Here is a 17,936-nt window from a genome sequence, read left to right as displayed (position 1 = left end):
ATTCTGTCATGATTTATTATAGAATATAAGTCTCCAGGAACATCTCTGTACAGTTTCGTGGGATCTCATATTCCAGTCCCCTGAGGAATATGGGGGAGGAGACCTCATTACAACATTCATGATAGAAAGGGAGAATCAGTTTCGTGCAGACACGCCTCCAGCTTGCTCACTCCATGTACGACCACTTAGATTCTGTTAGCAATACTGTCAGGGAGTGTCCATTCTTTCCTTCCCTCTATGGTGTTCTGGGGTTTTATGAACACCTAGAATAGTGTTTTTGTACTTGCACAAGTTTCTTTATACCCTGTGCCACCCTATTTTCCTTTTTGATGTGAGATGGGGGAGTTCCTCGAACATGATTGCGTGTCTTCTTTTGAGTGGTGGGAATTAGAGTTGAGAGGATATGCTTTTGTACGTGGCTCTTTACTGAAACAGTTAAGGGTGTGGAGGGCGGGTTAGGTTTTCATTTGCTTTCCAGTGGATTTTTCTGAATCCAGGGGTGTTAGTTGAACATCTGAGGCGCAGAGAGTTTTCCTGCAGATACTCAGAGTATTCCTATGCCAAGTACCATCTACAACCAAGAACGATCCTGACCAGATCCTGCACATTCAATCCTATTATATTGTTTATGCATATTAGGATAACAAGATCAAAGAGTTTAATCTAGAATCACAGACTCTGAAAGCAGAGTCTGTGATTCAAAACCAGTTAAGATTTGAGTTGAGAGAGTTGAAATTCAAAACCAGTTCTGCCTGATTCCAAAAGTCAGACTCTGCTCCATCCCACGCAATCTCACACCTACTGTTTTCTATAGAGGCAAAGTCCTCCCGTAGCTTGCAATTTTATAGACTTGGAGCCTCTGTAAACACTAATTATTCCAGAACCAAATCCTCCTACCTGTTATATTAGCTTGGTCTTTCAAATAGAGCTGGAATTTAAATTTGAAGTGGATGACCTTGCAGACAGACATCTACTACTTTTCTAATTTTTCTTACATCAAAATATAATTAAGTAAATGGTAAAATTTTCAACGTCTTGGAATGGTTATAAGATATTTTCAGTATTTTAATTTTTATAGATCTTTTTATTTTTCTCATTATTTTAAAAATATCAAGCTAAAAGTTTAGAGAGTGCAGATTTTTATTCCCTTGCAGAATAATCACTTCCATTAATAAAAAGAATTTTAGAAAAGCATCTTTCTCCTCAAAAAGCTCATGTGTGTATGTGTGTGTGTGTGTGTATGTGTGTTGTGTGTTACCACAGTATTTGCATAAAAAAATTGAAAAAAGTATTTTGGATTCTATAACTTATTTTTTTCTTTATTTCAAAATACTTGAGTACATGTATTTTTACCTTTTGCTGAAGTCTCTGAACTTTGATAAAAATTCTGAAAAAAAATGTAAAATTATACTTGTTATTCACACAACAAATTCACAAAATAATCAAATGGTAATGTCCAAAATCTAAACGTTATAATTTTTTTGTCATGGTAAAACAACAAAATATTTCTTGGCATCATATATCAATTTGCTTATTAAACAGGATGAATTTAAATTGTATGATGAAATAAAAACTTTCTAAATACGGTAGTAAGCAATGTAGGTTATGTATTTTTTTTAAAAAGAAATTACCACAATAGATTGTCTAAGCTCAATCCCCCTTACATAACACTGACGGATTTTTTGATAAAAGTGCACTTCTAATTCTCTCTGTATGCCATGTTCAGCTCTTATTCCTAGCAGTTATTCAGCAAGCTTTGGACAGCACCAAAAAGAAGACTGAATTGAAGTGGACAAAATAGTATAGATTCACTAAATAGTTTTCTTTCTTTTTTTCTTCTTAGGGAATTTTTAAAAATCTGATAGTCAAACACTTGAAAAAATAAAATATCTTGGGTCATATCTTAAATAAAAAATACAATCTGAAATCCTATTTTTTTGTTTTCATTTTCATTATTCTTTAAATTCATGTCCATTAGTGTGGTGGTGGCCTTCCTTAATTATTTAATTTTATCCTTGTTAGAAGCCTAGAATTACTTTGGTGGCTTAGGATTTGCTGGTTGTAACTAAACTATCATGAAAACTGTATAAGGTGATTTATAGACATCCTAAAAAATGGTTTCAGCCCAAAAGGAAATACAGTTTTTAATAAGATCCATTTTTAATTAACATTAAAATTTTTTAAATTTATAAACTCAAAATTTTAAAAAGTAAAAATAAAAAAATAAAATTTCAAGTCTTGCATTTAAGGAAATACAATTAGTTAAAAGCCAGGTTTCTCAAACAAATAAATTAGAGAATAATTGTTTTTCCGTAACAAAAAATTTGTTACAGTATTCCTTTAGAGAGAGAACATTTTGATCATGTTTAAAAGTCATTACATTTATATGCAACTTTTTAATTAAAAGCATCATTTGCATGAAGCTATTCAGAAGCATTTCTATTAGGCAAAATATTTCATTAGAGTATAGTACCAGTTGCTACTCTTAACAACTACATATAAGATCTCCATTCTATCCATGTGGGTGAGACTATTAAAAATGTTAGCCTGATTTAACTAAAATTCAATTTATTCAGAAATATAGACTTGTATTAGAAAATCACCGTGACGTCCACCTACACCATGGATGTGAAAGACCATATTTTCACTTTGTGGTTCGCCTGTTATGTAAGCATTTAATGGAAATTAAATTATATGAGTTCTGGAATATAATTTGAAGGATGCAAATTGTTTCCAGTGCTGGGTCAGAGAATAAAATAGAGTACAAGTATGTTTGTCTTATAAGTCTTCATCTTGCCAAAGCTTACATTTAATAAACACCTAATGACTTCCCTGTATGGCAGGAAATAGTCCTTTGCATTTTGACCAAAAATGCAGCCAAGAAAAAGAAAATCTTCTCAAATTTCACAGTTTGTTGGCAGAAGACCTGTATTTGTCATTTCTTCAATCTTAAGTTCATGGTGGGTGGATAGACTGCTTTGGCATTGTTAATTGTAGCTGATTACTGCACAAATTCTGTAAAATGTACTTACTGTGTGTGCCAGTATTCTTACATAGGTGGGCTCACAGTTAAAATGGGATGGAAAAAGAGATGAACAAAAGTATAAATGCAACTGATGTAGAATAAATGAGCTTTCAGCAGTCTGCTCAAAATAAGTAGGACCCAATTTTTATAGAATATTGAACTATTTTGTCTATTGACATATTAAATAAAACTCCTTATTTTCAACTCGTTTCTTAATTTCTATGCATGAAAATCATTTTAGTCTTATCAAAATATAGGATAAATATTTCGACATTACGAGTTTAAAAGTTTCAAAGAAGTATCACACAAAATTTTGTGTTTATACTAGTACATAAGGAAAGTGAAATGTGAAGATGAGTTTTTCTTGAGTATTATAATTGTTTATGGCTTTCCTATGAAATGACTAATTCCTTTGTGAAGAATTCTTTTAGCTTCAAATATTGTAAGTCTGATATTTCTGAAAAATTGTCATTTTTGTTCTTTTAAGGAGTTTCAGAAAATGAGTGTTTTGAAGATAAAACTTTTTATAACCAGCAATACTTTAACATCATTCGAAATGCTTCATCCTAAAATTATATTTTCCTCGTTGTTTGGTCAGTTGTTTGTCTGCCAATTCGCCAAGAGCTGGACATAAAAGTCGAAGAATAACCAAATAGTCTTAACAGATGGGAAGACGTGTCCACATCCACACATCTGGTCTCCTCCTCTGGCAATGGTTCATATTTGTCAGGAGGCTGGCTGTAATCGATGGCCATGAGATGACAAGGGCCAACCTTCCTGGTGCTTGTGTGAATTAAAGCCTTCATATTGGCCTTGTGGGAAAGATTCTCCAGAACTAGCACCAGCACCATCCTTAATACCTCCAGTAACAACAATGATCTCATTCAAGCTACACTGTCATCAGGGCCCTTTATTAACATTATTTCCCATACTCACAAGAACTCTGGAAATTCTTTTATTTTTCTGTTTTAAACATGAGGAAAATTAAAACTCCAAAAAGTGAATTAGTTTTCCACAGGATGTTTAGATAGAAACTGGTAGATCTTAAATCCAATTCATATTTGCATTATCTTATCTCATGTATTTTATTAGCTCTTGGAGCTTGTCATGTTTCTAAAATGTGACAATTTAAGAGAAATAACTGCTTGTTCAAAGCTAATTCTTACTACCTTGTTATACTGACTTAACATCACCAATTAGAAAGCCCTTTTTCAGCATCATATAATTCCCAAGTTTATAAGCTCATCAAAATAGTTATTTTCAAAACATACTGGTGAAATGCTTTTTAAGATTCTAATACAAGGTTGTTCAACTCGCGGCCTGTGGGCCACATGCAGCCCAGGATGACATTGAATGTGGCCCAACACAAATATCACAAATATGTAAACTTCCTTAAAAGATGATGAGATTTTTTTTTTTTTTAGCCTATCAGCTATTGTTAGCATTGGTGTATTTTATGTGTGGCCCAAGACAATTCTTCCGACGTGGCCCAGGGAAGCCAAAAGATTGAACACCCCTGCTGTAGTATGTTTTTTTCACTCTGACGCAGAATAGAAAAATATGATTATATTAGATGCGATCAAATCAGATTGTTTTACCTTGTTGTTATTTGTAAAGGCCCTAGGTCTTAATGGCTACATACAACAGTTTTGGAGACTACATAGTTATTCCTTTTCCTTCTATAATTGGAAAGTAAAAGAGAAGGTGTTGCCTTATTAAGAAAAACTTAGGGAAATAAACACAAATCTGTCTTCGATATTTAATTTCTGGATTTATTGATTACATTATTTAAATTTTGATTTCTTTAGTGCTTTGCATTTTAGCTTTTCAGCAATGTTTATCTTTAAAATATTTTTGTGGTATACCTCCATGACTCATCAAAATCTTCATTGTCATTGTTCATGTAAAGAACATATTTAAATTTCTATGTTCATTTTTTACTGTCTAATCACACAAAACATTGGATTAAATAAGATCTAGGAAGCCCAACATTAAGAAACTACTGAATTTTCATACCCACTTATCTATTTGAAACAATAAGCAGTAAGCATGATTATTTCTATGTGGTAATATGATTATCTACATTGTAAATCAATCTTTTGAAAATTTCAAGATTGGCATATTCAAAAGTAGTAGAATCTCTCTTGTTTTCTACCATGCAGATAGAGAATGTATGTATTCACTCTATCTTAGAAAGTTTCACATACACTGTAATGTATGTAGAGGCCTAGGTTCAAATCTGTATTTTGCCACTTACTAATTCTCTGTACACACACACTGTAAGCATTGAGTTTTAATAGTGAAATGAACATTAAAATACCACTTTATGACACTGCTGTGAGCATCAATTGAGATAAAATAAAAATTAAATTCAGTGAGGTAATGCATATGTCAAACTATTTTATACATTACAATGGACTAGCAAATACTAGTTATTATCATCATATCTTTCTGCTTTATCATCTGCTAAACTAATAATAAGATAAATGAATTTATTGTAACCAGATGTCGTAATATTTTTCTTGGAAAATAATCACTTACAGGTCTACATCAGATTTCTGAGAATTCAAAAGAAAATCACATAATGCCCATTTTTTAAGCCCACCAAACCATGATGTGGGATCCATAGAAAGTCACACAGAAATCATGGAGGCAGTGTGCACTGCAAAATTTGCAAAAGATACCACAAAAATGGATTTTTTCTTTTTTATAAATATGCTTATCCATACAAACATGACACTTATGCCTGTATACACTCGTATACGTGAGAACCATTAACAATCTATACAAACACTTACATATGAATATTATATAATTACGTTCATTTAGGTAGGATTATAGGATTGATTTCAGTATCACCTGAAGTTGTAAGGTGGTTACAAACTTCAAAGGTGTAATCAATGTCCTTATAGTTTAATCAGATCTATTTGGCATAATAGACTCAAGCTGCCAATACCCCCAAACAATTGAAATATACTGTTTGGCTGCACACACACACACACACACACACACACACAGATACACACAAACATACACACGGAAATACAGTTGTTAGTAAAAAGTCTTTCACTCTCCTTAATTAAGTATTGAACTCAGGTTTAAAACTACTGTGTAATAAATGAATATACTTACCTCTGCTTTTCTCTGAAGAATTAGACTTAGTTCATTTACTGCATCTGTAATTTGTTTGGTTTCCACACACCCTAGAACACTGCATATTTTTTTAACTTCTTCAATAATATTATCCACGTTTTCCTGTAGATAACAAGAGTCACATCTTACAATCTATTGAAATAAATGAGGGGACATTAATTTATCCTCAAACTTCTTTTTCCATGAGGAGCAAGTGGAATAAAATATGCTTGTTTGCTTTCACATAAAAAGAAAGTTCTCAAGACTCTGGTTATCCTGTGACTGGGGCTTTAATTTTCATTGAGCAAATGTTCAAAATTAGAACTGACTTAACACTAACTTACTAACTTAGCTCTAATTTAACATTACTTGAAACAAAATGAGAGAGAGAGGTAGAAGGAGAGGAAGTGGTAAGGAAGAGGGAGAGGAAAAGAGAGGGAGGAGGAAGTGTTGGGAACGCGGGGAAACTCAGCCTTAGACAAAGTCTGTGGTTTCCACAAAACACCATGAAAACAAAGTTATGATGGCCGACCCCAAGAGAGTTTCAAACACCTGTTGTTTGGAATCAGTGTATAGTTGGGCAAACTTACTAGAAAATCAGATTCACAGGGTTCAGAACAAACTGTGGACAACCCGTTGTGGTGTTAAGGTGTTTGCTAATCATCTGATTGCACATCCTTGAAGTGACTGATTTTTCAAAAAAATCGCTGATGACAAATACAGTCTACTGATACAGTTTGGATGTTTGTCCTCTCCAAATCTCATATTGAAATATAAGCCCCAATGTTGGAAGCAAGGCCTGGTGGGAGGCGTTGGGTCACGGAGGCGGATCCCTCTTGAATGGCTTGGTGCTGTCCTTGCAATAGTGAGTGAGTTCTCACAAAATCTGGTTGTTTAAAATTGTGCAGCACATCCCGCCTCCCTCTGCTCCAGCTCTTGCCGTGTGAGACACCTGATTCCCCTTCACTTTCTGCTATGATTGCAAGCTTCCTGAGGCCCTCAACAGAAGCAGATGCTGGTACCACACTTCTTGTATTGTCTGCAGAACTGTGAGCCAATTCAACCTCTTTTCTTTATAAATTACTCAGACTCAGGTATTTCTTTACAGCAACACAAAAATGGCCCAATACACCTACAGCAATGACAAATTCTTAAAATCAACAATGCAGGCTGGCCTTAAGATAGACAGCGATTTTATGGTCACCATTCTAAGAACTTTTCATTAGCCGTTCTATATCTCAGATTTGCACATGTTCTTAAATAAGCATTTATTTTAAAAAAATCTTCTCTGTTTTGACCTTATTCTTTTCCATGTTTTGCCATTAACTATAGTGAGAAATCTCTCTTTTTGTTGATTCTGTGTGAATCATGTTTCACTCTACAATGTTTTTATATTCTTTGTCTTTATCATTAACAGTTGTGGTTTTTCAAAAAACATCAGTTTTGTCACCAGCACCACTGTCATTCCAATGGAAAATTACAACAGTTTATTTCAAGAAGAGATGGAACCGAGTTTTTCCTTTTATTTTCACACAAAGATATGTGTTCACAGCATAAAAAGATTTTAATTCTCCTTATTCTAGGGCATTTTCTTAACAAAGTGTCAATACAAAGACACAATGCAAGTTTTATATAATGGGATAATACTTTGCTTTTGTGGAAAAATAATATGTACTTTTTAAATTTGTTGCCAGTATCTCTGATAAGTAATTTTACAAATCCCGAAACCAATGACAAAAACCTGAATAATAACTAATACTATAAAAGACAAAATGAGGATTCCAAAAATTGTACACAGATTTTATTAATGAGCTAAAAGTAAAAAGACGCAATTTAGTTGAGATCTATTTTAAGTCTTTCATGGATTAAAAAAATACATCTACTCAATAATAACATGGGGAAGAAAAATTTATGAGTTGTGCAAATGGAAAAAAAATCATTTATTTCACTTATGTGTAAACTCAATGTAAGTCAATATTGTGATGTGGCTACCAGATCCAGTTCACTATTAAATTGAATCAAAAGACACATGCTCTCCATAACTAGAAAGTTAGTTCCACCACGTTTTCAATGTATATTATCCAAACTGGAGTTTAGTTTGGGTACTAGATTTGAGAAAGTACTTAACAAATTGGAAATTACCAAAAGACAACAACCTCACTATTAATATACTGTTAATACAGTATTCATTCAGAATAGCATCATAGACAATATTGTCAGCTCTTAAGTCAAGATCTGTTTGTTTACACCCTGGTTCTGCCCCTTTCTACCTGTGGCCATCATCAGAGTATTTAACTTTCATGTCCCTAGGCTCCCTCTTCTGTGAAGTGAGAACAATAAGTTTCTGTAAAGATTAAATTAGGTAAAATATGAAATATGGTGCCTGGCAGATAATGAGGGCTAAATTTTAATGTTTAACTAATTAATTTTATTCATTCACACCAATCTTTCAGTTTATAAGAGAAATGAAGCACTGTATATGCAGAGATAACTAATAGAATAAAAATTAGAAAATCATAAAAAACTGAAAAGTCATATTAGGTTCTATGTTTTTTTTTCATTCATCTGTTCTAAGTAAATATGTGTGATACATGAGTTTGTGAAAATTCATAAACATCACTAATTGAAATACTAATACTGGGTTGACTCAGGTCACTAGGTAGCTTGTAGCTGATTTATTCAATCTATTACTCCAGTCTTGCAGTACTTCTTATGTGATCTACTTATCTCATTTAATCATCACATTCTGAAGATAATCATTATATTCATGCATAACTGAGATTGCTAGAATATGTGAAGTAAAAGATTGCAATTGTAAAATTGAGTTGGTGATTAATTGGATATGAGAACCAACAGAAAGTTTGGATTTAAGATGATTCCAAAGTTTCATTTCCAAATTTTGGAAACTAAGAATATGGGGTGCTATTCATTATGGCAGAAACACAGACAAATATTTCTGGTAGAATCGTGACGTGAGTATTTTTTGATACATAGCCTTTGAGCTTCCCAGAGGAAATGCAAGGGAGTTCTATCTCTAGCAACTGTTGGACTGAGAAAATACAGACACACTACACCACACACACATACACACACACACACACTCCCCACATGTTCATATAAACATTAAACAAATTTTAAGAAAGGCAAGATAAATCTCAGGGTTGCAGACATTTAGAGGGAACTTCAAGCCTGAGCAGTAGCTCCAACAGTGATCCTGTAATGGTCTGGAGGAAATATCAGACTAGATATAGATCTAGTTTATTGGCGTTTATTGTTAACAGTGGGACAAGTGCTGAAATCTTAGGACTAAATCACTTGGTGAAGGTAGGGGGAAGGGGCAGAACTGGAGCTAAGATCCTCGAATAGGCCTCAGACATTGTATAGCAGCCACCTGTAAAAAGTGGGAGAAGAAAAACTATGCCTACTGATCAGAAACACTTTTGATGAAGCCTCTCTCAGCCCTTGAGTAAGAAAAATGATTATCTGAGAAACTGAACCCTAGTCTGTGTGTCTCTGGGGTATTAATTTATACTACTCAGTAGGAATTTATGTTAAAAATTGCACTAGGTTGTTGTGACTTTTTTGGACCCAGGCAGAAGTAAATGCACAATCATTGTATAGAAACACTTTTCTATACTGACCTACAGAGTTTCTCCCCAAATACACATACATATACAAATGCATGCACACACACAGGCACTCACACACCAGAGTATGAGGGGAATATCAGTTTAAAATTTACAAACCCTATGATGGCTGATTCACAATGTGAGATCCCCTACAGACACAAAATGCAGTAGGGTGAGCACCTTATTTCAAGAAATAACAAAGGTAGACTTGGACAACATTTTCATAGAGGTGATACATAGACTAAAATTTGAATATGATTGTCCCGAGAGAGAATGTAGATAGAGAAAAAAAAGTTGAACACTGGTTACATAACATTTCAGAACATTTCATATTTTAATGATGGAGGAGAAAGTTTGGGTCACAGATGGAGCACACAGTGTGGAGACATAAGCCAGAAGACTACAGCTTAATAAACATCAACGTGAAGGTAGTTGATGGTATTACAAAATTTTAGCTTGGCAAAAAAGAAGAAAAATAAAACATTATAACCATTTCAAGTATTTGATGGTCTTTCAGGTAAAAAGAGGATTAGATTTATTGTAAGTAGCTCTAAAATGATAAATGAGAACAAATGGTTGCACACCTAGAAAGGTTCCTTTGACTCAATATAAGAAAATTTTTTCTTAAAATTATTTGTCCAAAAACTGCGTAGGCTGCCTTCTGAGTAGAAAGGTGCTCCAGATTCACGTATATGAGCAATGAGGGATATTTAGAGAATATTTTTGCATTGCATAGGAGTTTAGACTAAACTGCTTCTAAATTCTTTCTAATTTCTTTGGATTAATGAAAACTGAAAACAGCACTATGATGTTATTTTATGTAGTATATTCCAAGCTTATCTTTGGAAATATTGGATGTGTCCTGGACTTTGAAGGAACCATATGCTAATACTTTAGGATTAATTAACCATACTTGAAAAATGTTTTGAACATTTGAAAAGATGAGTAACAACCTTTTCTCCCCTGCATCTTTCTGGAAAACCAAACAAAATGGCATAAGTGGTTGTTTATTCTCCTCTCTTATTTAGCTGTGATGGATACCAAAGCAGTATGCATTTAAACAGCCATGTAACAGCTTACCATCTTCCAGATTTTATATAAACTTTCATGAGTTTCTATTTATATTAGACACAGTGAAAATTATCAAATTCAATTAATGAGTTTGGAGACAAATTGAGAATTTAGAATGCTTTTCATTCCAGGTTCAGTAGTTAGTGCCAATATGAATTTTTTTTCCTTAAAAATTAAAAACAGCTTTGAAATGCAGCTTGGCTTAAAATATAAAAAAGAATGAGTTCATGTCCTTTGCAGGGACATGGATGAAGCTGGAAACCATCATTCTTAGTTAGCAAACTAACACAGGAACAGAAAACCTAACACCACATGTTCTCACTCATAAGTGGGAGTTGAACAACGGGAACACAGGGACACAGGGAGGGGAACATCACACACCGGGCCTGTTGGTGGGTCGGGGGTTAGGGGAGGGTGAGAAATAGGAGACATACCTAATGTAGATGACAGGTTGATGGGTGCAGCAAACCACCATGGCACATGTATACCTATGTAACAAACCTGCACGTTCTGCACGTTTCCCAGAACTTAAAGTGTAATGCACAAACAAATGAAAATATAGAACATCGATCTCTCTGCAACAATGAAAAATCCAGATAATATACAAAATTATAACTTTTTCTGAACCCCGCTGAGATCTGAGGTCACAAAGGGACCAAGTAAACCAAACTACACTGTACTGCTCCAAAGAGAGATGGGGCACACAAAATGTTCAAACTTTGGCAGAGCACAGGAGAAAGAGGTGGTCACCATATCCATGAGTAAGAAGAAATTAAGAAATTAGCTAAAATTTAACAGATTTTTTTAAAGGCCAGGTGTGAGCTAGCATGTCAGTTTGGAATATCAGGAAGCCCAAGACACATGGGGAGTTTACGATCTCCTGCAAGCTCTTTTCCATGGACGCCTACCAGTTTTTCAGGGAAAATACTAAAGGCTGTGCAGGAAACTGAAGTCATATTCTGTGGTTCAGGTGTGTAGGTAATCAGCTGTTTCTGGGAGACAGTTACGGCGCTCTGTCCACTTCTGTGGATCCTTTTTGCATAAGAAGCAAAACTCTTAAGCTGCAGGAGGAGGAGCAGCAAACCCTGCATTTCCCTGAGCCCAGGCAAAAACCCCTTGCTTCTGGAGAAGTAAAAAGCAGAATAGTCTTGTCTCTGGGGGAGAAGTAGGACATAGATGAGAAGCTCCTTTGCTGTTGAAGGAAGGGTAGAAGCAAAAGGCCTTTGCTTCTGGGGAAAGGCCAGGAAACTTGTCTTGGGTCCAAGATCTTACCTGGATACCAATTAGAGGACAGGGACAAGGAGCAATAAACTCTCGTTTACTGTGAACGACGCAGATATAAGGCAGAGTTTGGCCGCCATGTGGAGGAGGGGCGGGAATGCTCCAAGAGTCCTAGTCCTGAGACTCAAGTACACAGAGTCTGCCTAAGGCTGTGACTGGTTCATTACAACACAGAACTCCCCTTGTTCCCGCTGCCAAAATAGGTCTAGCATTGAGTAATAAATAAGCAAGGGTGGAGTACCACTGGGAGAGTGACAACAGTGTTTAGAGAGACTGTCTCTTTGGCACAAACAAGCAGGAGCTGTCAAAGCTGAGGATGAAGCAGGATCCTACACAGAGGGAAATGTCATGGTACCACAGGCTCCACTGTAAGCTCGGATAATAATAGCTTATCTAATATTTTATGAGGCCAGCATTACTCTTATACCAAAATCTAACAATATTATAAGAAAATAAAAACACAAACTGATGTCCCTCATAAATATAGATGCAAATACCCTTAACAAAATATTAGTTAATTGAAGTTAGAAATATATGAAACAGATTATAAATTCTTAGTAAGTAATTATACCAGTAATAAAAAGATTTTTAAAATTTGAAGAATAAAAGAGAAAAACCATATGTGCATTTGTACATATGCACAAAAAGCATTTGACAAAACTCATAATCCATTCAAGAAATAAGCTCTTAGTAAGCTATAGAAGGAAGTTTTTTCAACCCAGTAAAATATAACTAACTTTTTATATTATAACATAACCTCCAAATAACTTTATACTTAATGATAAAAGACTGTAAAGTTCTCCCTCAAAATAGCAAGGCAGGGATTCTGTTCTTATGACTACTTGTAAAATCCTATTGGAGACTCAGTAAGTGTTAAATTATAAGGTGAGTAAAAAAATAAGAGGGCTATAGACTAAAGAAGAAAACATAAAATTATTTCACAGATGACATGATTGTATATGTAGAAATCCTAAGGAATCCAAAAAATAACTCTTAGATATAAAAAGTGATTTCAAGAAGACATAGTATAGAAGGTCAATATATGAAAGTGAGTTCTACACATATTAGTAACAAACAACTGGAAAATAATATAAAAATATTATTTAAAATATTAGACAAAAACATGAACTAATTAATAAAATATGCATAATCTCTATGCTAAATTATAAAGCATTGCTGAGTGATTTAAGAAACCTGTGTAGCTGAAGAAATAGATCAGATTAAATTGATCTCTCATGGATTAGAAAATACATTTTTTTAAATATCAAGTTTCCTTACATCAATCTATATATTCAATGCAATTGTAGCAAAGTACTTAGAATAGCCAAATTTTTTTTAAACAAGAATGATTTTGGAGAACTTATATTGCCTGATACCAAGACTTTCCATGAACGTATGGTAATTAAGGTAATGTTGACTGATATTAGGATAGACATAGATTTATGAAACAGAACAGGGAGTCTAGAACTACAACTATAACTTGAAATGGATCATAGAACTAAAGAACAGCTAAAACTAAAAATAGTATTGAAAAATACAGTATGCAAACTTCTGTAGGCAGATCTTTATTAAATATGATGAGAAAGCATAAACTGTAAAGTAAAAATAAACCTGGACTTCACAAAGATTAAAAGCTTCTGCTTTTTGAATGGCACATAAATGAAATAAAAAAGCAAGCGAACGAACCAACAACCAGTCACAGACAGGGAGACAAAGTTTTCAATACATTTGTCCTATACCTCACAATGAACTTTCTTCTGGAACATATTAGAATGATTACAATTGCAGTTAGTCATGTGCAGGAGGGAGTTTACTGCTCCTCGTCCCTGGCCTCTAATTGATAACAAGGTAAGGTTCTGGACCCTCACAATTTGATAACAAGAGGATATATAGTTCAACTTTAAAAATAGGCAAAAGATTTGAACAGGCACCTGACAGCAGAAAATATATAAATGAGCAGTAATTCCATGAAAAGTAATTTGGCATCATCAGCCATTGAGGAAATACAAATTAAAAACTGAAGGAAATATTGCCACACAGTCACTAGAATGGCTAAAATTAAAACACTGACAGTAACAGGTGTTGGTGAGGATGTAGAACCACAAGAACTCTTATATTGTATATGAGATTCCATTTATATAAAAGTCAAGTAAAGGCAAAAGAAAACCAAATTGAGAGCAAATAAATTTTTGGTGTATGAAATCTGGGATGAGAGAGATTTACTGTAAAGAGGCAGTTGGGCATTTTCTCTTGTAATGGAAATATCTTGTATCTTCATTCCAGTTGTTGTTACCTAATTATATACATTTTGAAAACTAGTTAAACTACCCACTTAACATGGGTGCATTTTATTTTATATAAATTAAACTTTAAGAAAAGTGACTTAATAAATAAGACATTATAATTAGAGTGAAAAGCCCCTAAATGGCAGAAGACATTTACAATATACATAACTGAAGGAAGGGTAAATATATAAAGAACTCCCATAAATCTATCTGAAAAATCTACAGAAATGTGGAAATATCAGCAAAAGTTTGAACAGATAAGTTATAAAAGAGGGCACTTGAATACTACATTTTTAAAAAAGGTAAAGACGAATTTATGAGTTTAGTATGAATTTGTGAGTCAGAAAAATTAAAGTTGATACAAAGATAGCATTACATATACCTAATGTTGGCAAACATTTATAATTTGGACTGTACTATAAGTTGGTGGGAAAATGCAGCAATAGGAACTCTCATATATTGTGAAATGGGTAAAAGATCATTAGAAAAGTGTTTGGTATTGCCTTGTAAATCTATGTCCCTAGCTATGTGCTCTAGAAAACCTCATGATATTATTTCAAATATACACCAACAAATGGGATAGATAAATAAATTGAAGTCCAGTCTTTTAATGGAATTATTACACAACAATGAAAATGAACTAATAACAACCACATGGAAAAAGGTGGATAAATCTCACAAATAATACTGAGTGAAAGATACAGGGCTCAAAAAGTGCATATAGTTTGATTCCATTCATGGAGACCTTAGAAAATCAACACCTTATATTGCTAGCAGATGCAAACTTTGGTGCTGAAATGATAAAGAAAAGCTACAAAATCCTTTTCATCAAATAGGACCTTTTACATAGAGGAGAGGAGACATGAAGTGGCAAACAGGTGTGTGATACCAAAAATATTTTGTTCCTTAATTTATTAATGAGTGGCTTTTCTATTATTATTCTTTAATTGTGTGTTCTTCATGTATTATATAATTTAGTACATAAATCACCAGTAGAATGTCAGATCATGTTATTCCTTCGCACAAAACCCTCTAGTTTTCTCCATCTCATTAGCAACACAACTTATGTTGGCTAGTGATTATCTTCTATTTTGATAATCTACTTTTAATTTTTTTATACTTCTTCAAGTCTGAGAGTGTTCTATACATGATAGCTTTGACTTTTAGTACAATCTGCCCTTTATTTCTTCTAAGGTTGGTTTCAGTTCTGCAACTGTGCTTCATTTTCCTGTGTTCTATAATAATAAATAATTATTGCCTTTATTTCCTTGACTTCTTTTGCAACCTTGCAACTGCTCCTTGTTACCTCTTAATTTTTTCTGATTTTCTTACACTTTTTTTTGCTCATTTCCCACCTTTTCTTATGTTCTATTCTGAATGCAAATCAATTTTGTGAAAATTTTCTTCCGGATCCTATACAATCCTCAACTTGAATAATAGTGATAGAAACGGTAGCAGTAATAGCAATAAAGTAACACGGGTACTTATCTTTTCTTAAAAATGTTTTATCTTCCATCACTATATTATACTAAGCCCATTATATCCATTGTTTCATTAATTATTTAAAACATCATTATATTATATTTCTTATCCTCACTCTAGTGATGAATCATATAAATCTAAGGAAGGTCGAATACAAAACTTCCATAGTGGTGGAGGGTTGACTTATACATTTATCTGGCTTTGGAATCTCTGCTCCTAAATTTTGTCTTAGACTACCATTAGGCTTAAATTTTGTTTGAAATTGGAACTTCTGAAAATCTAACAATAGATTTGCTTGTAACCAAGAGAGCTTCAGTTTAAAAGAAGCTAAATATAAAATCCCTATGTGTCCTCTTCCTTTCTACTCATATATGGAATTTTCTTTCTCTCTCTAGATGAATACAGTTAGATTTTGGTCTTGCGCAAGTATTAAATAAGTATTATTTTGCTCCTCACTGAATTACTTAAACCTGAACACTAGAGATGTCATATTCTCCTGGTTATCTACTTGGTGTAGCCTCTGAGTCATGGGCTAGATGATAGAAGGACTTAGGGGTTCTCAGTTATTTTCTGACCAGATAGATGTTTCATGAAGCTAAACCACATTTTGAAGCATGAATTGATTTTTCCTCAACCCTGGTTCATCTAATTTACAATAAATTCAACAATTACTAGATTCTAGTGTAAATTTGTCATTCATGGTAGGGATTTCCTACCATGATCCTGACTGGCATTTTAATAAAGAATTTTGGAGACAACATATTAGAAACTACTAGGAAGAAGTGATTTTAAATCAGAAGTTGATTCTTTCTCCAAGGCTACGATTTAGTTTTATACTGCTTTGCTCTGTATAGACACCATTGTGTATATTATTTATGTGGATATGCTGTCTCTCCAACTAGATCATTGGCAGCTTCAGAGTATGGTTTGAACTCCCATTTCTCTTGGTTTCAGTGAGTAAATAGTTTCATAATTTGCATGAAGTAAGCATTCAGTAATACCTTGGGGGGGAGGATTCTCTTCCATTCTTAATGTTTCTGAAATTCCTATTGAATTCATATTATTCAATTTCTATGAAATTAAGAATACAGAATGAATTCAAAAATATTCTCTATAGTTCACGGTTTTAATGGAATAGAAGAGAGGAAAAAATGTCCAGTGAAAAAACTCTTTGTAAATTACATACAAAACTAGCCATTTGACATAATAGCCAGAATGCCTGGCCTAAAATGGTTATCATCTAAAATATGTTGAAATAATAATTGTCAAGAAAGAAAATATTTGGTACTTTAAAATATTCATATTATTCAATAATATTCATGTCTGACTTATTCAGCTGCATGCTTGTTATTTTTTCAAATCATGTGTAATAATCCAAGTTTGGGAGATATGAAAAAAACATTATTTTTCCAATTGACACTGTTTTGGACATGATGAAATGCTACTTAATGTACTTGTCAAATGAATAGAAAGCACAAAATTGTGAACTGATAATATCATAGTCTGTCCTCATTTCTAAGATATTTACTATTGATGCTTCATAGGCAAAAATCTCATTTAAAGAACTCATTGTTTTCGATTGAGTTCATCTGGAAAATCACATACACTGTGACCTATTTATAAAATAATTTAGCTGCGAATGATGATTGCTATTTGCCAGTGATAATGGAAAGACAGTATTTCCTTGATATTTTGCCAACTTTTAAGTCATATTAGAAAAATTTACAATAGTCAATCATTTCTTTCAAACTAGAAATAAAGGAGGCTTCATACATAAGTAATAAGATCAAACATCTGAATTTGGAAATTAAGAACTGTTATAAATTATCAATAATTTGTGTGTGAAAAAAGATGTCTATGATATATGAGCAGTGCTGAAACATTTAGATAACTATAATTCATTCATAAGTAGGTTACCATAACCTCAAAAGTATTTCTACATATAGTAAAGAGACAAAAATACTCTAGGAATTAAGTCTTAATATATCCTGGTAACCTGGTAAGTTTCACATTCTACATGAGAAAGAATGA

General features: G+C 33.4%; 1 protein-coding gene across 2 annotated transcripts in view; it reads right to left on the bottom strand.

Moving 5' to 3' along the window:
• The window catches only part of PIK3C2G (phosphatidylinositol-4-phosphate 3-kinase catalytic subunit type 2 gamma), a 400,993-nt gene that overhangs the window by 313,785 nt on the left and 69,272 nt on the right, over positions 1–17,936 (bottom strand). For both annotated transcript variants that reach the window (XM_024256898.2, XM_024256899.2), the window contains exons 9-10: positions 6,158–6,280; positions 1,354–1,387 (exon numbers count right to left, since the gene is read on the bottom strand). In XM_024256898.2, coding sequence (XP_024112666.2) covers positions 1,354–1,387; positions 6,158–6,280 — 157 coding nt within the window. The remainder of the gene's footprint in view (positions 1–1,353; positions 1,388–6,157; positions 6,281–17,936) is intronic.

Source organism: Pongo abelii, chromosome 10 (genome assembly GCF_028885655.2).
Source record: "Pongo abelii isolate AG06213 chromosome 10, NHGRI_mPonAbe1-v2.0_pri, whole genome shotgun sequence".
In the NCBI taxonomy this organism is placed as follows: Eukaryota; Metazoa; Chordata; class Mammalia; order Primates; family Hominidae; genus Pongo; species Pongo abelii.
Note: the sequence above shows the minus strand (reverse complement) of the source record. Positions and strands in the feature narration are given on the sequence as shown.